This window comes from Pituophis catenifer, unplaced genomic scaffold, assembly GCF_029215685.1.
Source record: "Pituophis catenifer annectens isolate HBS135680 unplaced genomic scaffold, rPitCat1.0.hap2 SCAF_2, whole genome shotgun sequence".
Lineage (NCBI taxonomy): Eukaryota > Metazoa > Chordata > Lepidosauria > Squamata > Colubridae > Pituophis > Pituophis catenifer.
The window spans coordinates 189905053-189924277 of NW_027256882.1; the positions used below are offsets into that span (position 1 = coordinate 189905053).

Consider the following 19225-nt stretch of genomic DNA (forward strand, 5'->3'; position numbering starts at 1 on the left):
TCCATTCCATTCCTTTACAGGGAAGAGGTACAATTTCATGACCTAGAAGCAAGTTGTTCCTGAATATCCTGAGTTTCATCTCAGAGTAGATTCTGGATAGGCCTCATTTGCCAGACAAGAAATTCATCCAGATCACTTCCTAATCCAGCTGAGACTGGAAAATCTATTTTAATTATCTGAGGGCTCCCAAGAAGCCTTGGAGAGTATGTGGGGAGTTTCCCAAAAATCTGCCAGCACTTGTCTCAGTTGCCTCTCCAGTCTCTGGGTCTTGACACAATCATTCCCAATTCACCAATCCAAAGACATGGAAAGGACGAAATGTTGCCCGGAACACAAGTAGAGAAACACTAGAAGTGAATCTGCAAGAATATGGATATATAATATAAGAAAATTATCCATATAGAAAATTGTCTGTGAGAAACCCAAAGCTGAACACCTCGAATTAACATGCCTCTTTGAACTTTTCACTGTTCAGTGACTCGTTCAGCTGCACTAAGTTAGTTAGGGGAGGAAAGACAGTTCCCTTCTTTTTAAATTTATTTTTACACTTAGAATAATTTTAAGAGGACTGTAATCTGATGGTGTGTTAAATTTTGGAATGGTGTGCTAAAAGCCATTAGAACATACATACATACATGTATATTCACTACAGAATCCTATTTTTGTCATGGGATCTGGGTGGGAGGTATAGACTTGCTGGGGTATGGGAAAACCCACATCCCAAAGGGTGGCACCACTTTTATTCTGTTAATTATTTTAATATCACATTGCTTTATTTTTTATGCATTATTCTTATTCATTTTAATACATTTTTGTTATATTTAGTAATTATAATAGCATTATAAAAAACATTAGTTTTTGCCCATTAATACATCAGTAAGATCATTTCATTATCTTCTCTACCAATGACAAATGTGCTTCTTCCATCTGTTACAGAAGTAGGGGAGATGCAGAGTTTGTTCTAATTAGCAGAGAAGGCTTTGCTAAAGAAACAGATTATTCCCCTCTCCTGGAGAAGTTTCAGTATTTCAGCAGAAAAGGAAGAGGGAATTCAGCACAGGGAAGCTGGAGAATAGTGGTGAGCTGTCTAGAAAAGCTTGGATGAGAATTGCAGGAAGTTGAAGAGACAGAATGTGCTGGGAAGAATCAGGTAGAGGATGAGGAAAGAGTGCCAAGCAGCCAGGGTGATGCAAAAGAGGAGCAGCCAAGCAGAAAGGCAGAGATGCAGTGAAGGAGAAGTGACTAAGCATTTAAGAACACAGAGGGAGGAAATGGAAAGCAAAGTGAAAGACCTAGATAAGGATGGGAGAGAAAGGCAGCATTGGAGGGGAGGAATAGAAGGAAATGTGGAAGACAGCCAAGCAATAAAGCTGGTGGGAAATGGAGTGGCAAGTGGATTCAGGACAGGGAAAATGTTAGGGAATATGAGGGGCAACCTAAGGTATGGTTGCTTTGGGGAATAAATTGACCCCTCTTTCCTGTGACCACCTTCAAGTATTGGTAGACAGCTATCATGTCACTCCTAAGCCTGCTCTTTGTTAGGTTAAACATACCGAACTCCTTTAGCCGATCATATGCTTTAGCCTCCAGTCTTCTTATCATCTTCGTTGCTTTTCTCTGCATATTTTCTAGGGTCTCAGCATCTTTTTTGTATTGTGGTAACCAGAACTGGACACAGTATTCTGAGTATGGCCTTACTAGTGCAGTATAGAGTAATGCTATCACTTCTCATGATCTTGATGTTGTCCCTCTGTTGATGCAACCTAGGATTGCATTGGCTTTTGGCAGCTGCAGCACATTGCTGGCTCATATTTAAGTGGTGCTCTACTAGAATTCCTCTCACAGGTACTGTTGAAGGAGGTACTATCTATTCTGTTGATTTACCTGACGATGCTTCTGTTTGCATACCTTGTTTACTGTAGATATATTTATTTATATAAAACTGGGTGGTGTCAGCATCTCTGACTCCATTTGGACACTGGCTATGCAATTCCCTGACATATTATTGCATATGTTACATTTAGCTGCATGTACTTTATAATAAATATTCTTAACACATATTAATTTGATAATTTGATTGTGTTTTCTTTCCCCACCCTCTTCCCCAGTTATTAATAGGTTATGAAAATGGGACCATAGTATTATGGGATTTGAGATCAAAAAGAGCAGATTTAAGAGCATATTACGATGAGGTAAGCTATTTCTGATTTTTTTTTAAAGCACAAGGTATGTACAGTTTTCTAGTTTCTAAAATATATACAATGATTAATTAATGTCTTCCATTTGCCTCAGACATGATGCATATGAATGGATGGCAGCAAAAAAGAAATAAAAGTGCAAAGTTCAGATATATATGAGATAATCAAGATCAGCCATAATTGGGTTATACTTGCTATATTCCTCTATTCAATTTATTAAAACCACATTGCCATGTTACTTTAGGAGAGTCAGTTCCTACAAGGCATTTGCTTCCAACCTAGTCATAGCCGCGTTCTCAAGAAGAAAATTGGGTAATCACATGTCTAAGCTCTGTGCTCTTTGAAAGAAGAACGAGATATTGAATAAATATTTATTTAACATTATCTCAGATTTTAAATAGGCAGAAGGCATACTTTAGAGCTAATGTTTATTAATGTGTGAAACCAGGTCCTCTTATTATATACAGTAATATGACGATAAGAAAGAAAAAAAAAAACCTTGTGAGTTCGAGGAGTTTGATTGAACTCTCGAGAAGTTTTTTTTTTACCCTACAACGTGTTTGCCTGCAGACAATGGCGAGACATGCGATGGAGCTGCAAGGCAGGTAAGACATGCTTCTCACATTTTCCCGGCCCCCGCGAGGGGGGGAGAGAAGAGACGTGTCTTGCTTCTCCCCTGCCCCACAGGCCACCCTCCTCAATAAAGAGCCAGATGCTATGGAAAAGGGAGCTGGGCAGGCACAGGCTTTGGGCGTCTGGGGCTGCCGGGGGTCACTGGTGGAGAGGCGGGAGCGAGGTGGGAATTTGCAGGTGAGAGGGATGGATAAATGGATGAATGGGAAGTGGGCGAGTGCCAAGTACGCCGGGGAGTTGCCCCAACGAACAGCTGATGAGCAGCTGTGTTGCGCTGCCACAGCAGCAGCCATGAGGTGGCTATGCTCGCCACCTCCTGCACCTCCAAAATAATAAGGCCCCCTGATAATAAGGCCAAGTCCTTATTTCCGGGTTCAAAAAATAAAAGACAGGGTCTTAGTTTCTAACCAGGTTCTTCCTACGTAAACCAAGATTTTTCTGCAGCCCTAGTTCAGTGAAATCCCAATCCACTAGTTTTTAGCCTTTTGGGATTGTGGATTGGGATTTCACTGAACTAGGGCTGCAGAAAAATCTTGGTTTACGTAGGAAGAACCTGGCTAAAGAGAAATACACATAAAGACCTACGAAAAGAAAAGAAAACATACACACACACACACACACATTAAGATACAGTATACAGTATTGTGAAAATCTTCTTGAATCTGAAGTATATTTACCTAGAACCGTGACGGCAAACCTATGGCACTCATGCCGGAAGTGGCACACAGAGCCATCTCTCTGGGCACATGAGCCATCGCCCATTGTTCTTCCGGGTTTCAGCGCACCAGCCAGCTGGTCTTCATGCGCGCAGTAAGAGCCGTTCATTAATGGAAAAGATTACCACATGAACTGGCTTCTTCACTGGAGGCTTTCAATCAACTGGATAGAGATAGGGTAGTGAATCATATTAGTATTTAGTGGACTGGACTTGACCGCTTAGATCTCTTCCAACTGTATGATTCCATGATTTGTTTGTTGCATGATGATTTACTGAGTGATTGAAAAGATTTTTAAGCTTTAACCTTAATCACAAATACCAAATCTGCTGCCCTGCTCTCTGCACTTGGCAGAATAGAACTAAATCTTTATTGAACAGTTATGCAAAGAACTGGCCTCTAAAATTTCTTTTAGAATAGAATAGAATAGAATAGAATAGAATAGAATAGAATAGAATAGAATAGAATAGAATAGAATAGAATAGAATAGAATTTTTTATTGACCAAGTGTGATTGGACACACAAGGAATTTGTCTTGGTGCATATGCTCTCAGTGTACATAAAAGAAAATATACGTTTGTCAAGAATCATAAGGTACAACACTTAACGATAGTCATAGGATACAAATAAGCAATCAGGAAACAATATCAATATAAATTGTAAGGATACAAGCAACAAAATTACAGTCATATAGTCATAAGTGGAAGGAGGTGGGTGATGGGAATGATGAGAAGATTAATAGTAGTGCAGATTTAGTAAATAATTTGACAGTGTTGAGGGAATTATTTGTTTAGCAGAGTGATGGCGTTTGGGAAAAAAACTGTCTTTGTGTCTAGTTGTTCTGGTGTGCAGTGCTCTATAGCGTTGTTTTGGGGGTAGGAGTTGAAACAGTTTATGTCCAGGATGTGAGGGGTCTGTAAATAGTTTCACAGCCCTCTTTTTGACTCTTGCAGTATGCAGGTCCTCAGTGGAAGGCAGGTTGGTAGCAATTGTTTTTTCTGCAGTTCTAATTAACCTCTGAAGTCTGTGTCTGTCTTGTTGGATTGCAGAACCAAACCAGACAGTTATAGAGGTGCAGATGACAGACCTATTCTATTCTATTCTATTCTATTCTATTCTATTCTATTCTATTCTATTCTATTCTATTCTATTCTATTCTATTCTATACTATTCTTGAACAGTGAAGGAGAAATTGTTTCCTTTATCAAATTGGTCTTACTATTAGATTTTTTCTTCCACACTTTTAGTAACTTCCTGTTACTTAAAGCCATTGTTCCCTGATTTCCCCACATAAAACCAGAGTATCACATTAGCAGAAAGAAGTGAAGGAGGATGGTGAAAATATTCACATTTAATTAGAAACCCAAAAGAATGAAGTTTTTAAGAAGCTTCTCTTGTTTTTTCCTACCCATTTCCTCATGTATTCTTGCTCTTCAAGAGGGCTTAGTAAGTTAATTAGGTAGACCCTGAGCATTTATCACTTTTCATGTTCCTGGTGTTAAACTTTGGTGAATTCATTCTACATAAATTTGATTTCTCTAGAGGTGGTCTCAATAGGAATGGCCATTATATGTATTCTCAACAATAAAGAAAAGAGGATATCATTATTTCTGGGAGCTCAAGGTTCTCTTTGCGATTTATTGTTTTGTTTAGGCTATTCACTCAATTGGATGGCATCATGAAGGGAAGCAATTTATGTGCAGTCATTCTGATGGCAGTTTAACTCTATGGAATCTAAAAAGTCCCAGCCGGCCTTTCCAGATAATCATTCCTCATGGTAAGATACATCCATTGTTGCTGGTATACTTAAGATACAATTAAAACATTCAAGTTCTGACCTAAGCAATGCACTTTTGTGTTGGCCCTGACTGAGCAATGGACCTTGCTAATTTCAAGATAGAATTGTAGCATTTGAGTCTGGGATCTATTTATCACAGCTTTCATGATTTTTTAATTGGAACTGCTTTCCATAATCTAGCCTATTGTTGTGAATAATGTGGCAGGGGACTCGCTATTCTCTTTTTCTCCAGAAGTCAAAAGCTAATAGAAGACAAGATCTATACTAGGGACAAATCTCAGTTAAGGGTAATGTGCCTTAGGGCTAAGGTTATCTGGATTAGCCAGAGATCAGCTTGGTGGATGGGCAAACCAGAAAAGGGCAATCTTTTAATGTGTGGACTAATTTACCTCTTGTCTATCCAGTTGAGAAAAATGTCCCCATAGTTCTGAATTGTTGCCATATGATGACAATGGATACTGATACAATTACTTACTGTGTAAATAAGGTGAAAATGTCTGAGAAATTTTTTTTTTCCTAAGGATACCCTCCAAAACTCAAAGAACGAAAGAAACAAGAGGGCATCCTTTTTTGAAATTCCTCACTGAATAGGAAGATGAGCCAAATTTTAAGGAGAACTGGGATAAGATTTTGCCTAGACTGCCAAAATGTCTAGAGCCAATCCTGCATGAAATATCATGAATATTATGAGACTAAAGACTAAAGATGAGAAATTCTTCAGAAAGAAAAGGTTGTCTAGAAAAATGAATTGTTACCACTGCCTGAGATGTGCTTTTAGGAGCAAGCTTGCTCTCTTTGCCAGCTGCCTAACACTGCCTTATTCAGCAAAGGCTATTTATTACTAATATTAATTTATTGCTTAGCCATTAGGCTGCATCTGAATCACCTTAGTGTTTCAGTCCTTTTTGATGCCATAGCCCCAGATGAGCTCATGAAGTGCATTGGGATATTGTTCTTTGTTGTATCCCTGAGGTCATCTCCAATCCACGGAGGTCCCTAGAAACATGATTGTTTTAGTCCTGTAATTGTTTGTTATTGCTCAGAACAGCCATAGCAACTCTTTCTACTGGCATTATGGGAAAATAAATGGGTCGTTTCTAAACAATTCCTTTACAGGTAAGATTCAGCGAGATGGGAAAAAAGTTGAATCTTGTAAGCCCATTCTTAAAACAGAATACAAGACCTGTAAAAACAGGTAGGTACTCTTCTTGATCACACTAAGGAGGCAGCTATAATCCTGAGACAGGGCCTTGTACCTGTTGAAATGAGGCCACTTATGCGATGAGGCTCACTTTTCTGCCTCTCTCAACTGTGAACATGTACGGCACTGTTAATCAATGTGACAGTTTCTGCGTATACCTGTACAGGATCTATAAGAAAAACAGAGACCAGAAAAATGGTTTTGGTTCCTTTTAAGTGTTTCAGTGAAGGATATAGAGACTGACTTCACACATTGCAATCAGGTGTAATTTATTCATCCTTTGTTTATTGAATAAGCCGTATATTATTGATATCAGTGGGGAGAGAGAGGTACTATTTAAAGGAACTTTCTTGCCTTCAGCAAGTGAGCAATGCATTTGTGATGCAGGAGTTCAGTATATACAGTAATGATCATCTGTACCATAAGAGAGCCCACCTCCTTCAGCATTTGCCATTACTTCTGGATTGGACAAGCAACTGAGGTTACTGTTTTGGTTGGCTGAAGCTAAGGAAACAGTGAAAGCTGCACAAATGACTACTTTAAACATCACAGTTATAAGAAAGAAATTTGATAATCTCATGAGTTTTAGAAAGATCACTTACGGTAGAAAGTTTATTACTTTTAATTACAATTTGGATATAATCTCTTCATCTCAACTTGCAAAAATTGCTATTTCAAAGTCAATGAAAAAGTGTGAACTATAATTATTAATATTTTTTTTTAATATAGTGATCCTTTTATCATTTTTTCTGGTGGACTTTCTTATGATAAACCTTGGCGAAGGCCAGGTCTGACAATCATGCATGGAAAAGCAATTTCAGTGCTTGAAATGGATCACCCTGTGGTTGACTTTTTAACTCTCTGTGAAACTCCATACCCAAATGGTAAGTATGTGCAATAAGTTTACATAATAAATAACACAACAAACGAAGAATAGTAATCTATATTGCATGACATTGCCATGAAAAATTCCATAATCCTTTTACTAGGCCAACTGAAATTTTGTAACAGTTTCAAACTTTGTTTTTTGTTTTTTAAACTCTTCATGTAATAGATGTTTAAAAGCCAGGAAAGAAAACAGTGAAGCAGGAAGGGGCTGATTAAGGGTTCTAAAAAATGGGAAAGCTGGCAATAATTATAAAAATTCAGTTGAGCCAATTAAAGTACTGGCTCTGTGTATTTTTTAATATTACAGGTAATCCATGACTTACAACAATTCATTTAGTGACCGTTCAAAGATACAACTTTGAAAAAATGACCTATGGCCGTTTTTCACACTTACAACTATTGTAGCATCCCCATAGTCACATGATTAAAATTTTGATGCTTGGCAATCGGCTCATATTTATGACAGTTGCAGTGTCCCAAGGTCATGTGATCATCTTTTGCGACCTTCTTAGAAGCAAAGTCAATGGGGAAGCCAGATTCATTTTACAACCATGTTACTAACTTAATAACTGCAGTGATTCACTTAGCAACTGGGCAAGAAAAGTTGTAAAAAGGGACAAAATTCACTTAGATGTTTCACTTAACAACAGAAATTTTGGGCTCAATTGTGGTCATAATTCGAGGTCTACCTATATTAGGTATTTTGAAACAGAAATAAAAACTAAGAAGAACTAATTTAAAGTAGAGGAAAGAAAGAATCACTGGTGATGGGGCGATTGCTGGGAGCGCAGAGTGTTAGGGAGCTTTTCTCTAAATAGCAACAAATGGTGAAAGACTGAATGCAGGTTCATGGGGGAGGAATTGCAACCAAAAAACTACAATGGTTGACTTGTCAGATAATCTTGAAGAACCCAACAAATAGTTTATTTTATGGTCTTATTGAGATCAAAAACTTGGTAAAGAGCCAGAATTTATCTCCTTCAGCTATCAGTGGCCCTTCCTGTCAATGGGCATCCACAGATTTCTCATAGAACTACTTTGCCTGTTCTCGTTGCTGTTTCAATAGGGTTTGTGCAGCAATTTCTTCTTATAAATATCCACAGTTCCTGGGACAGAGCTCTCCTCCTTAGGGTTGTCTGGTAAAGCTCTTGGGTGTGTCCTGTACAAAGCTTGAAAGGGGGTTACTGTAATTGATATGTGGAGAGAGTTATTATATGAAAACTCTGCTAGTGGAAGCAGTGATGGCTGTAGATGCACTATGTTAGTTTTCTTCACCTCACCATTCGTGGCTAGGTGATGGGCTGTTTACTTGAACATTCAAAAGTTGGAACAGTGCTCTCCAAAACTTGGATTGAAATTGATTGCTCATGTTGGAAATTAGTCTGTACACCATGCCTCTATAGTGAAAAATACGGTTGAAAAAAGTTGAGCTGTTTCTTTGGCAGTGGACAATCCCTTCCAAGCAGGGGTGGGTTCTAAAATTTTTTACTACTGGTTCTGTGGGTGTGGTTTATTTTGTGGGTGTGGCTTGGTGGTGGGGGGTAATGTGACTGGGTGGGCATGGCCAACTTTTTTTTTTTTACTTTTAAAAGCATTTTTTCTACAACCTTAAGAGCTTGCAGAAAAAATGCTTTTAAAAGCCTCTGACGATCAGGCAACTCAGCTAGAATCGCCAGAGGCTTTTAAAGGCATTTTTTTTCCCTACAACCTCTTCGGCCGAAGAGGTTGCAGAAAAAAATGCTTTTAAAAGTCTCTGACGATCCCAGCTGAACCGCGCGATCATCAGAGGCTTTTTTTTTTACTTTTAAAAGCATTTTTTTGTCCGAAGAGGTTGTAGAAAAAATGTTTTTAAAAGTTTTTTTTAAAAAAAGCCTCTGATGAGGTGGGTGGGGTAAGCGAGTGGCGACCGGGCCAGGGACCGGTTCGGGAGTATGGCCAGCCGTTATTACTGGTTCTCTGAACTACTACAAATTTTTACTACCGGTTCATGCAAACCAGTGCGAACCGAGAACAACCCACCACTACTTCCAAGGGTTGAAGAGAGACATCTTGGTAAAAAGATCCTCCAAAATTAGTATATAATCATTGACTGGGGGTAAATCAGTAATCCAGAGAGAGTGTATGACATGGGTGAGGGATGGGTGCGTGTAAAGATGGATTGTAACAGCTTCAGATAGTAGGATTTGGCCCTTCTGCAGTATGCCATGTAGTCCTTGATGTCTGCTGCCGTCTTAAGTTTCTTTTAATGTTCTATGTAGCTTTTTGAACACTCCCCCATGCTCCAGTGTCTGGTTATCGTGGCAAAACTGCAAAACTCTTATCTCAAAGGTTGGGAACTACAATCCTTCTGTTTCAAGATCACTCCCTCCACCGTGAATGGGGTTATGGTGGGAATATGGTGTTTCTTGGAAGTCATCCATGTGGGCCCACAAGAACTGGTCCAGGGGTTGTTGTACCTTGATTCTGGTGATTAGATTGTGGTGTGATTGAGTTGCCCTCAACATTTTTGATGATAGTGGATCTAGTTACTTATCAAAAATGGAAAGATTTTAAAATACTGGTTGCCACCAGGCGATAATAAATTTGAGAATACTCTGGTTTGCAGCACAATGGATCTGGCATCACGTTCTTTGAGCCAGGGTTGTGCAGTCATGGTCATAGCAGAACAAGATAAACTGAAGTAGCATGAGAAATCTCTCATTTAACTTTTTTCAGTCTTTTAAGCATTTTTCAGACTCTGTTCTGCGTAAATTGATTATCATGCCTTTTCCATAAGAATATGCAAACAGAAGATTTACACATAACATTAATTAAAAGTTAAGTGTTACTCAATAGACTTGTGTACGCCCCCCCCCCCCCCCCGGCAGTATGTTTGCTATAAATTGGAATAGTCTTTCCATAAGGGTTTGATAGGTTACATGAGAAAAAATTATGTGGAAGTATTATTCTATCTAATACTGCATGTTTATTGGAACAATATTTATGCTTAATCTCACATGAGGAGACACCAAACCTACCATCAGAATAACATGAATATCTCTTTCAGTGTTCTAGGAAAATCTAATATAATCTATCGAAACTGAACTTCTGGGTTTGGAAAATTCTATATTAGGATTATATATAAATTCTGTATTTGTTCAGAACAATGGTTAAATGGTCCTTATTTAATATCTAATTCATTAATATTTATGTTTATATTTTTATTTGTATATAGAAATTCAAGAACCCTATGCTGTAGTTGTACTATTGGAAAAAGATCTAATTGTTGTTGACCTGACTCAAAGCCAGTAAGTATAATTCCATATGGTGCTAACAATAATTCCTGGGAGAGAAGCATAGATTGGTTGTTGAATTGGAAATATAAACTAATATCACAAACCAAAGCCAAAATGTTTTCAAAACAAACAGCTTGACTATTCATTGATACTAGGATTAATATGTTAGGTATCTTAGCTGTCTGTTTCTTTGTTAAACATATCCATCCAAAATTATGGATTCTAGTAAATTATCTAATAAAGATTATAGCTTTAAAAGATGCTTCTCCATTCCCCTATTTTTCTGTATTCACTGATTTTAATCACCATGCCTTATTTTTAAAAAAGCTATTTCAGAATCACTTGTTTCAAAGTCTCACTAATGGAATCACTGATCAATTTGCCTAAAGCAAATACTTTGCGAACCCTAACCCTAACCCTAACCCTAACAATCAACAATGTCTCAACAATACAGTTCATATAATTGTATACTAAAATACGATTGTGGAGTTTTTGATGTTCTCTAAGTTTGGTTGTTTGCTTGCAGATGTTTTGTTAGCAAAATAAGTAGCATATTTAGTGTTGTACTGCATACTGCATCTTACAGGAAAATCTAGAAGCAAGCAACCAAGCTCAGAGAGCACCAAGGACTCTACCATTCAAGCTTGAGCTAAATATATTCTCTTCTATTGGTACTAAAGTAAAGCAAGAAGAGAAAAGTATCTACATTGTGCCATATTCAAACACAAAGATTATTCCTTTTTCTCCATGATAACTTGGTGACAAGGTCAAAAGACTCATAATTTTTTTAGAGGAGGCAGTTTAGTTCATCAAGCAAGCATAAACATTCTAGAAAAAGGTCTTTATTCAAAATGTCTTTTCATAAAACATAATGGGAAGGAGAGTTATTGGGAACCTTTTCACATCTTCTTTTTGCATTGTTTCTTAGTACAAAGAAAAGGAAATGGAATCAATGCACAATATTATTTGATTAGTCCATCTAATCAAAGATCTAATCAAACATTGAGAGAAAGGGTTAACCAGTTAGTTCAGCAGTCACCAAATTATTTGCATTTTTTATATTGCACTAAATTAGGGATCTTTAAACTACACCCCCTGGGTGGGATATGTGCAATGGACGTTTGTGTTGCTGCAGAGAGTCTCCCGCTTCTGGATTTTTTTGTGTGGGTCGGAATGGGGCAGAAATTCTGACTTGGGGTCTGCTTCAGCCTCCTGGTGCGGAGCTTTGGGCAAAGACTGGAGGGAAGTGCTGCTGGTGGCAAAGAGCCGGAGAGCCTTGTTCCAGTGGGACTGCATCATAGTCTGGAACTGGCTGGCCATCTCAGCCCACTGAGCCTCCAGGCACTGGCACCTGGCCTTGCACTCTCGCAGGATTTCCCTCTGCTTGGAAAGCCTATGCTCGTAGTTCTCAGTGAGGTGCTTCTGCTGAGCCTCCTTCTCGGCCAGATCCAATTTGAACTGAGTCAGCTGTTTTGCCAACTCTTTCTCATGGTGGCTGCTTAGCTCCAACAACTGCTTTCTGTAGGCGGCCTAAGGAGTCCAGGTGGGCAGGCGAGGAGTGGCTGGGAGGGTAGGGGCGGGTAGAGTCCGGCGAGGTGCCCCTCAACATGAGTGATATTGAGTTGGCCACGCCCACCCAGTCACATGACCACCTAGCCACGTCCACCCAGCCAGTCATTAGACAGATCATATTAGTGGTCCGTGGGATTTAAAATTATGAATTTAGTGGTCCCTGAGACCCAAAAGGTTGGGGACCCCTATTCTAGTTCACTGATTATTTATCTTTTGTTGCTTCTTTGCAATACATGAAATAGCTCAGAGTTGTATTTTTTATTAGATTCCACCATGGTTGAGGATATTTGGAAATCCTATTCATTAAAGCAGCCCACCTTTTCCCAGACCATTCTGTGAGACTGTAAAAAAAAAAAGAGTGTCTGTTTTAAGGAGCTGCTGAAAAAAGCCAAGGTACTTGACTTCATAAGAGAGAGGAAATGCTTTCCAGATGACTTTTTAAATTGGATAGAGTGCGACACGTTAGGGTGAGGCTTGTCTGCACCATTTGCCACTTGTACGTCAGTTAAACTTTCATCACCCCAACAAATGAACATTAGGATCATAATTATACAGATGTTGATTTATTTTATACTTTTTTTCCCTTGCCCATTTAATCTGAAGCAAATCTTTCCAGTTGTTGACAAGATTAAGTACAATGTCCTCTTTCTAAAACAATTCCCTTTAGACTAAAAAACCAGCATAGCCAAGGGCCTAATTTGTACCAAAGTGGTAAAGGTGTGTCTGGGTTATAATGTTGAATCTTGCTTGCTAATGAAGCATCTTATTGGAAAAACAAATACTGTGGAGCCCTTCTTCCTGACATTTTCATCTTCCAGGTGCCTTGAAATCCTTGAGTCAATCCTTGATAGAATGGACATTCTATCTCCATCAGATTGATTATCTTTCATTGAGTGATGCCACAGCAAGAGATGAACTGATTTAATCTTACTCTGTTGTAAGATTCTGTAGAAGTGGCATCTGCAATCTAAAATGCCATATTCACTAACTCAGTGAGACAGCTAAGACAACCAAATAACTGAAGAGAATCATAAAAACCATGATTCTCTAAGAGATGAAGAGAAAGGATTTGAGTCCCATTTATCTGGTTGAGTTAGGAGAGCTATAAAAGCCTGGGAAGAAATCCAGTAGAACTTGGGATCTCCATCCTGGACTGTGTTTGGATGTTTATTGTTCCTTGGTCATTGCATTCTTCTTTATAATTGTTCTCAATTATTGCTTTTCTATTATTATTGGTTTGCCCTTTATTAAATTGTGTTATTCTTTTCATCTTCTTAGTATTAGAAGGAATGTAGGCTGCTCAAAGTCTCTCTGGTTTGGAGTGGTATATAAGCCCCAATAAAGAACATTTAAGTTTTTAGTATGTACTCATCTTTAATCTAATTGGCATACAAATAGTCTTAATTTTTATCTCACTGTCTACATTTGTGTCAAGAATTATTAAAAATTTTTGCGTGTGTGTATACTTAGTAATATGTTTCTTTTCAAATAATTAATGTATTAAGTAAATTTGTCTTTAAAGGGTATGCTAATACATGTTTTTCTCACTTAGTTTTCCCATTTTTGAAAATCCTTATCCTATGGATATTCACGATTCACCTGTTACCTGCACAGAATACTTTGCTGACTGCCCTCCAGATTTGATTCCTGTGCTATATTCTGTAGGTGCAAAACATAAAAAGCAAGGATATAGCAATAAGGTAAAGAATAAAAAAGGGAAAGTGTTATTGAAACAGCACTAATTACTAGGGTTCATGGTTATGCTTCATAGTTCTTTGCCTATAGTATTTATGATATTGTGGTAGGGGTACTGTGTCTTAACAAACTCTCATGTTGGGCCTGTCCTGTCCCTTTGTGCAGATTCCTACCCTCTTTCTCCCTCTCCCTCTATCCCCATCCCTTGTTTCTGAGAAGCCCTTGCTCTTTTTCTAAGAGACAAGAATAGAAATAGAGATGGCGAGTAGAGATGTCACTTCCAACCTCTTGTTATCTTGTCAGGTTATTATTAATCGGCCTTATTTTTGAACCCACAGCAGTTTAAAAAATGTAAAATGTACCCAAAACCCCAAATTTGCTTACCTTTGTCATATTTTATGTAGAAACAAATTATTGTTGATATTCAGCTACCATAAACAGGAGGTAAGGATTTCTAATTCAGGGGTTGAAGTTGATTCAAATGGGAAACAAGCAGCTGTGAATCATATAAAAATGAATCTGGCTGTTTTCTAAAAGATTGATTCAGAGTCCAGACTGAATCTGTTAGTTGGAATACATCTCTGCATGTAGTTAAGGGTGCCTGAGTTCTGAATTCTATTTGATATATATATACAATCACACAAATAGAATTACAGGTTTCTTAATATTGGATCAGATTCGTAAGCTTCCAGAGTGAAAGTTAAACATTTATTTTTGCTTTAAATACAGTTGATTTCCTTAGATAAATTGTATTCTATTTTACTCATACACCAAAAAAAAAGAGGGGGGGGGAACTACTATGGTTAAACATAATATAAAACATAGCCTAGTTTATTTATTTATTTATTTATTTATTAAATTTCTATACCGCCCTTCTCCAAATAGGACTCAGGGCGGTGCACAGCCAAGATAAAAACAAAGCATACAAAATTTAAGAACAATATTAAAATAATTAAATATTTTGGCCGAAATTAAGATAACCCAATTTAAAATCAATTTAAAATTTAACTCAGGCCAGCCCAGCTTGTTGAAATAAATAGGTTTTCAGGGCCCGACGAAAAATCCGGAGGTCTGTTATTATACGTAACTCTGGGGGAAGGTTGTTCCAGAGGGTGGGCGCCGTCACAGAGAAGGCTCTCCCCCTGGGGGTCACCAGCCGACATTGTCTGGCGGACGGCACCCTGAGGAGGCCCACTCTGTGCGAGCGTACTGGCCGGTGGGAGGCTATTGGTGGCAGAAGGTGGTCTCGTAAATACCCCGGCCCTAAGCCATGGAGCGCTTTAAAGGTGGTCACCAACACCTTGAAGCGCACCCGGAAGACCACTGGGAGCCAGTGCAGCTCGCGCAGGAGAGGAGTCACATGGGAGCGCCTCGTCGCCCCCATAATCCCCCGCGCGGCCGCGTTCTGGACCAGCTGGAGCCTCCGGGTGCACCCCAGGGGGAGCCCCATGTAGAGAGCGTTGCAGTTATTAACTATTAAGTGTTTTTCTTAAGCTTTTGTGTTACCATGTAAATACAAACAATAATTTGTGAATATTACATTGTCATTGAACCTATAATGAAGTGGCAAAAACATGCTAATGCAGAAATAGATAGATAGATAGATAGATAGATAGATAGATAGATAGATAGATAGATAAATATTTTTCTTTTTTTAGGAGTGGCCTATCACTGGTGGAGTATGGAACCTAGGATCACAAACATATCCTGAGATTATTATTACAGGGTAAGGAAAGTGCTATTATAAGATACTGGTTGTTGCAAATAGTTGTAGGTTTGTTATTTATTGCTTAGAATTTTACTCCATCTTTCTTTACTGTGTGTCTTTAAGGTGAATAACACCAAATATAAAAGTACAAGTAAAAGAGTAAAAAATTACTCCAAATCAAAAGGCATGATTGAAAAGTCCAGTTAATAAACAAACTAATATCTAGACAGGCAATTTCCAATTTGCCTTTGAAATATAAGTGATTTTCCAACAGAGAATTGGGTGACTTAGCTATTAATAGGATTGTTGTTCCCCTTAGTCTGTTGTAAGGAAAAACTGAGCGTGAAACTAGAAGTAGATTCAAGAAAATAGAAGTCCATGTGAGATAAGCTCAGAATTCTTCAAACACTGTGGTAGCCATGGAGAAAAATGTATTATATTTATATTATATTTCTCCTTAGGATAAAATTAATTTTACAACACTATGTCCCTCATGGAAAGTTTAGAACTTTAGATAACTTTCTATGACAATTTTTCAGAATTTGCACTCAGTAAATTGTTCACATCAGCTCTGATGTTCTCTCCATCACTGTATGAGAATTTTAAAGGTATCAATGTCTTCATCTGAGGAAAAAAAATTGAATGAATTGTTGTTTTTGATATCCAAGAATACCAATAGGACCCATGGTTCTCTATTCTTGTCTTCCTCACCCATCCCATGTTGCATGACACATCTGGCCTGCGGCCTGCGAGTTTGAAACCTCTGATCTAGACTCTTCCAGTCAGCCTCTAACTAGATGTAATGGGATGTGAGAATAACCTTGGAAGACAGGAGGAAGGCCACAGTCTAGATAATAATCTGATAACAGAAATCTGAATGCAAAGGTGATGGAAAGCTCCTCAGAATGGGCCCTCCCTACATATGATAAACAGTTAAGGGAACTAGGTATTTCTACCCTAACCATTATGGGGTGGAAGGATAGCTGTTTTACAGTACTTGAGGGATGACACTGAGAAGGTGTTGGCTTATTTTCCAAAGACCTGAGGGCAGGGCAAGAATGGGTAGAAGCTTGTTAAAGAGAGAGCCAACCTGGAACTAAGGAGAAATTTCCTGACAGTGAGAGCAATTAACCAATGGAACAGCTTGCCTCCCACAATTGTGGATGTTCCAATGCTGGAGGTTATCAAGAAAAGATTGGATATCCATTTGTCTGGGCTGGTATAAGATCTCCTGCCTTGGCATGGGGTTGGAATAGAAGATCGCCAAGGTCCCTTCCAACCATATGATTCTATGTTTCTGAAGGCAAGGATGGGGAGAAGTGCTTTGAGTCTTGCAAGATCCTTTTTAACCAGAATTCTGCTATTTTCCTAGGCATATTTGATAAACTTACTTAGAAGCCAACATGTGTTTTTCAAAAACAGAATGCCAGACAAATCTTATTGCATTCTTTGGCAAAATGACTAAATTAGTGGAATAGTGAAATGCTGTAGACATAGTATACTTGGACTTCAGTAAGGCACTTGACAAAGTAGATCACAACCTACTTCTTGGTAAGATAGAAAAAGCATTACCACCAGATGAATTTATAATTGGTTGACCAAATGCACTCAGCATGTAATCCTCAGTGAAACTGTATCTACATGGAGGAAAGCATGCAGTGGGTTTAGTCTTGGGCCCAGTACTCTTCAACATCTTCATAAATGATTTAGATGAGGGGATAGAAGGCGAACTCCTCAAATTTGCAGACAATACCAACCTGGGGGAAATAGCCAACATTTTAGAAGATAGGCTCAAGATCCAGAAGGATCTTGACAGAGTTGAACACTGAGCTCTATCCCAAAAAATGTAATTCAGTGCTTAGAAAAGGAAGATTTTACACTTAGGCAAGAACAACCAAATGCACATGTATAGAATAGAAAGTACCTGGCTTAACAGAAGTAACTGTGTGAGGGATTTAGGAGTTCTAGTGGACAACCCCTAGAGCCACCAGTGTGCTGCAGCTGCTAAAAAAGCCAATGTGGTCCTAGGCTGCATCAACAGAGGGATAGTATCAAGATCACATGAAGTGTCAGTACCTCTTGACACTGCTTTGGTAAGACCACACTTGGAATACTGCATCCAGCTTGGTCACCACAATACAAAAAAGATGTTGAGGCTCTAGAAAGAGAGCAGAGAGGAGCAACAAAAACGATTACAGGTCTGGAGGCTAAAATATACAACGGACCGTTGCAGGAACTGTAACTGTAATCAGTGGAACGGCTTGCCCCAGAAGTTATGGGTGCTCCATCACTGAAGGGTTTTAAGGATAGTGATTTGTCTGGAATGGTACAGAGTTTTCTGTTTGAACAGGGGGTTGGACTAGACGATCTTCAAAGTTCTTTCCAACTCTGTTGTTCTGTTACACTAATCCCACTGAAATCTTTGAATTAATTTGTGCTATTTCTTTTGTATAAAGAAATATATCAGCATTTTCCAGTTAACAGGCATATAGTAGATATAACTTTCACATACACAATAAATAGGTCACATAGGAACTCCATAAGTAAATAATGTCCATATTTTGCACCTTCTATACTTCACAATTTTTCAACATTCTTACAGCATTTGTGACTTCCTTCTCAATATCCTTGCATGCTAGAATGATGTACCATATTTCTCTGTCATCCTGCATCTCTTCTTTTATATCATCCCATCAAATATCCTTTTTCATACTTGTTATTGCCATATAATATTTTTACACTTCTCTGACACTTTATAATATAATTCTTACCTTTGTTCCAAGCAGCTTCCACATTCTCTTTTCTTTTAAGCAGATAGTCACTAAACAAGAACAGTTCTAATTAATGCTTGGGTCTCCAAATGTAGCTATTAATTGTAACAAAATAAGATTCCTCCAGTGTTGTATTAATTCACAGCGTTGTACAGTTTTATCACTATTAATTATGCAGAATTATTACTTCACTGTAACGCTAACATGGAACTATCATTAACCTATGGATTTCTATATCTATGCACATCTAAAACAATCTATATGACATGAATTTATACCTTTTTTATACATTTATACTTTTTAATATATGTGTTAGCTCTTTTATTCATATTTCAACCCGCACTTTTTCTTCCCTGTATATAATTACTTATTCCACTGCATGAAAATGTTAGAAACCTTCAATCTAATATATTACATACTTCTCGCTTTTCTTAGTTTCATAAACCTGATCTATCACTTTAAAATTTGTATTCATCCTTTATTTCCTCTTACAGTCTAAATTATGTTCTCCATATGTCATGGTCATTACAATATTAGATGGGCCTATGGATATTGAATTCCACTCTCTAATGAGTTTGATAAATTGAGGCTTTCACTTTACACTTTTTAGTAACATGTCTATCAGGTTACCAGCTTTTGTTACCCTCATGCCACATGCATCTTTTCAAGAACAGGAGACTTACCTATTTGAAATTAAGTCTTAGTTCTGAAGAAGAGGGAGGTAGCTTTGGAATGCTCTTTCTGGTTAAGTCTGTTTTTGTTAATAGAGG

At 38.1% G+C, this 19225-nt stretch overlaps 1 protein-coding gene across 1 annotated transcript in view; it reads left to right on the forward strand.

Annotated features, from left to right (window-relative positions):
• Positions 1 to 19225, forward strand: part of STXBP5L (syntaxin binding protein 5L) — a 76199-nt gene that overhangs the window by 27541 nt on the left and 29433 nt on the right. Inside the window, exons 7-13 of the mRNA XM_070935310.1 lie at positions 2109 to 2192; positions 5201 to 5324; positions 6462 to 6540; positions 7276 to 7430; positions 10649 to 10721; positions 13834 to 13981; positions 15635 to 15702. Of these exons, the coding sequence (XP_070791411.1) occupies positions 2109 to 2192; positions 5201 to 5324; positions 6462 to 6540; positions 7276 to 7430; positions 10649 to 10721; positions 13834 to 13981; positions 15635 to 15702 (731 nt within the window). The remainder of the gene's footprint in view (positions 1 to 2108; positions 2193 to 5200; positions 5325 to 6461; positions 6541 to 7275; positions 7431 to 10648; positions 10722 to 13833; positions 13982 to 15634; positions 15703 to 19225) is intronic.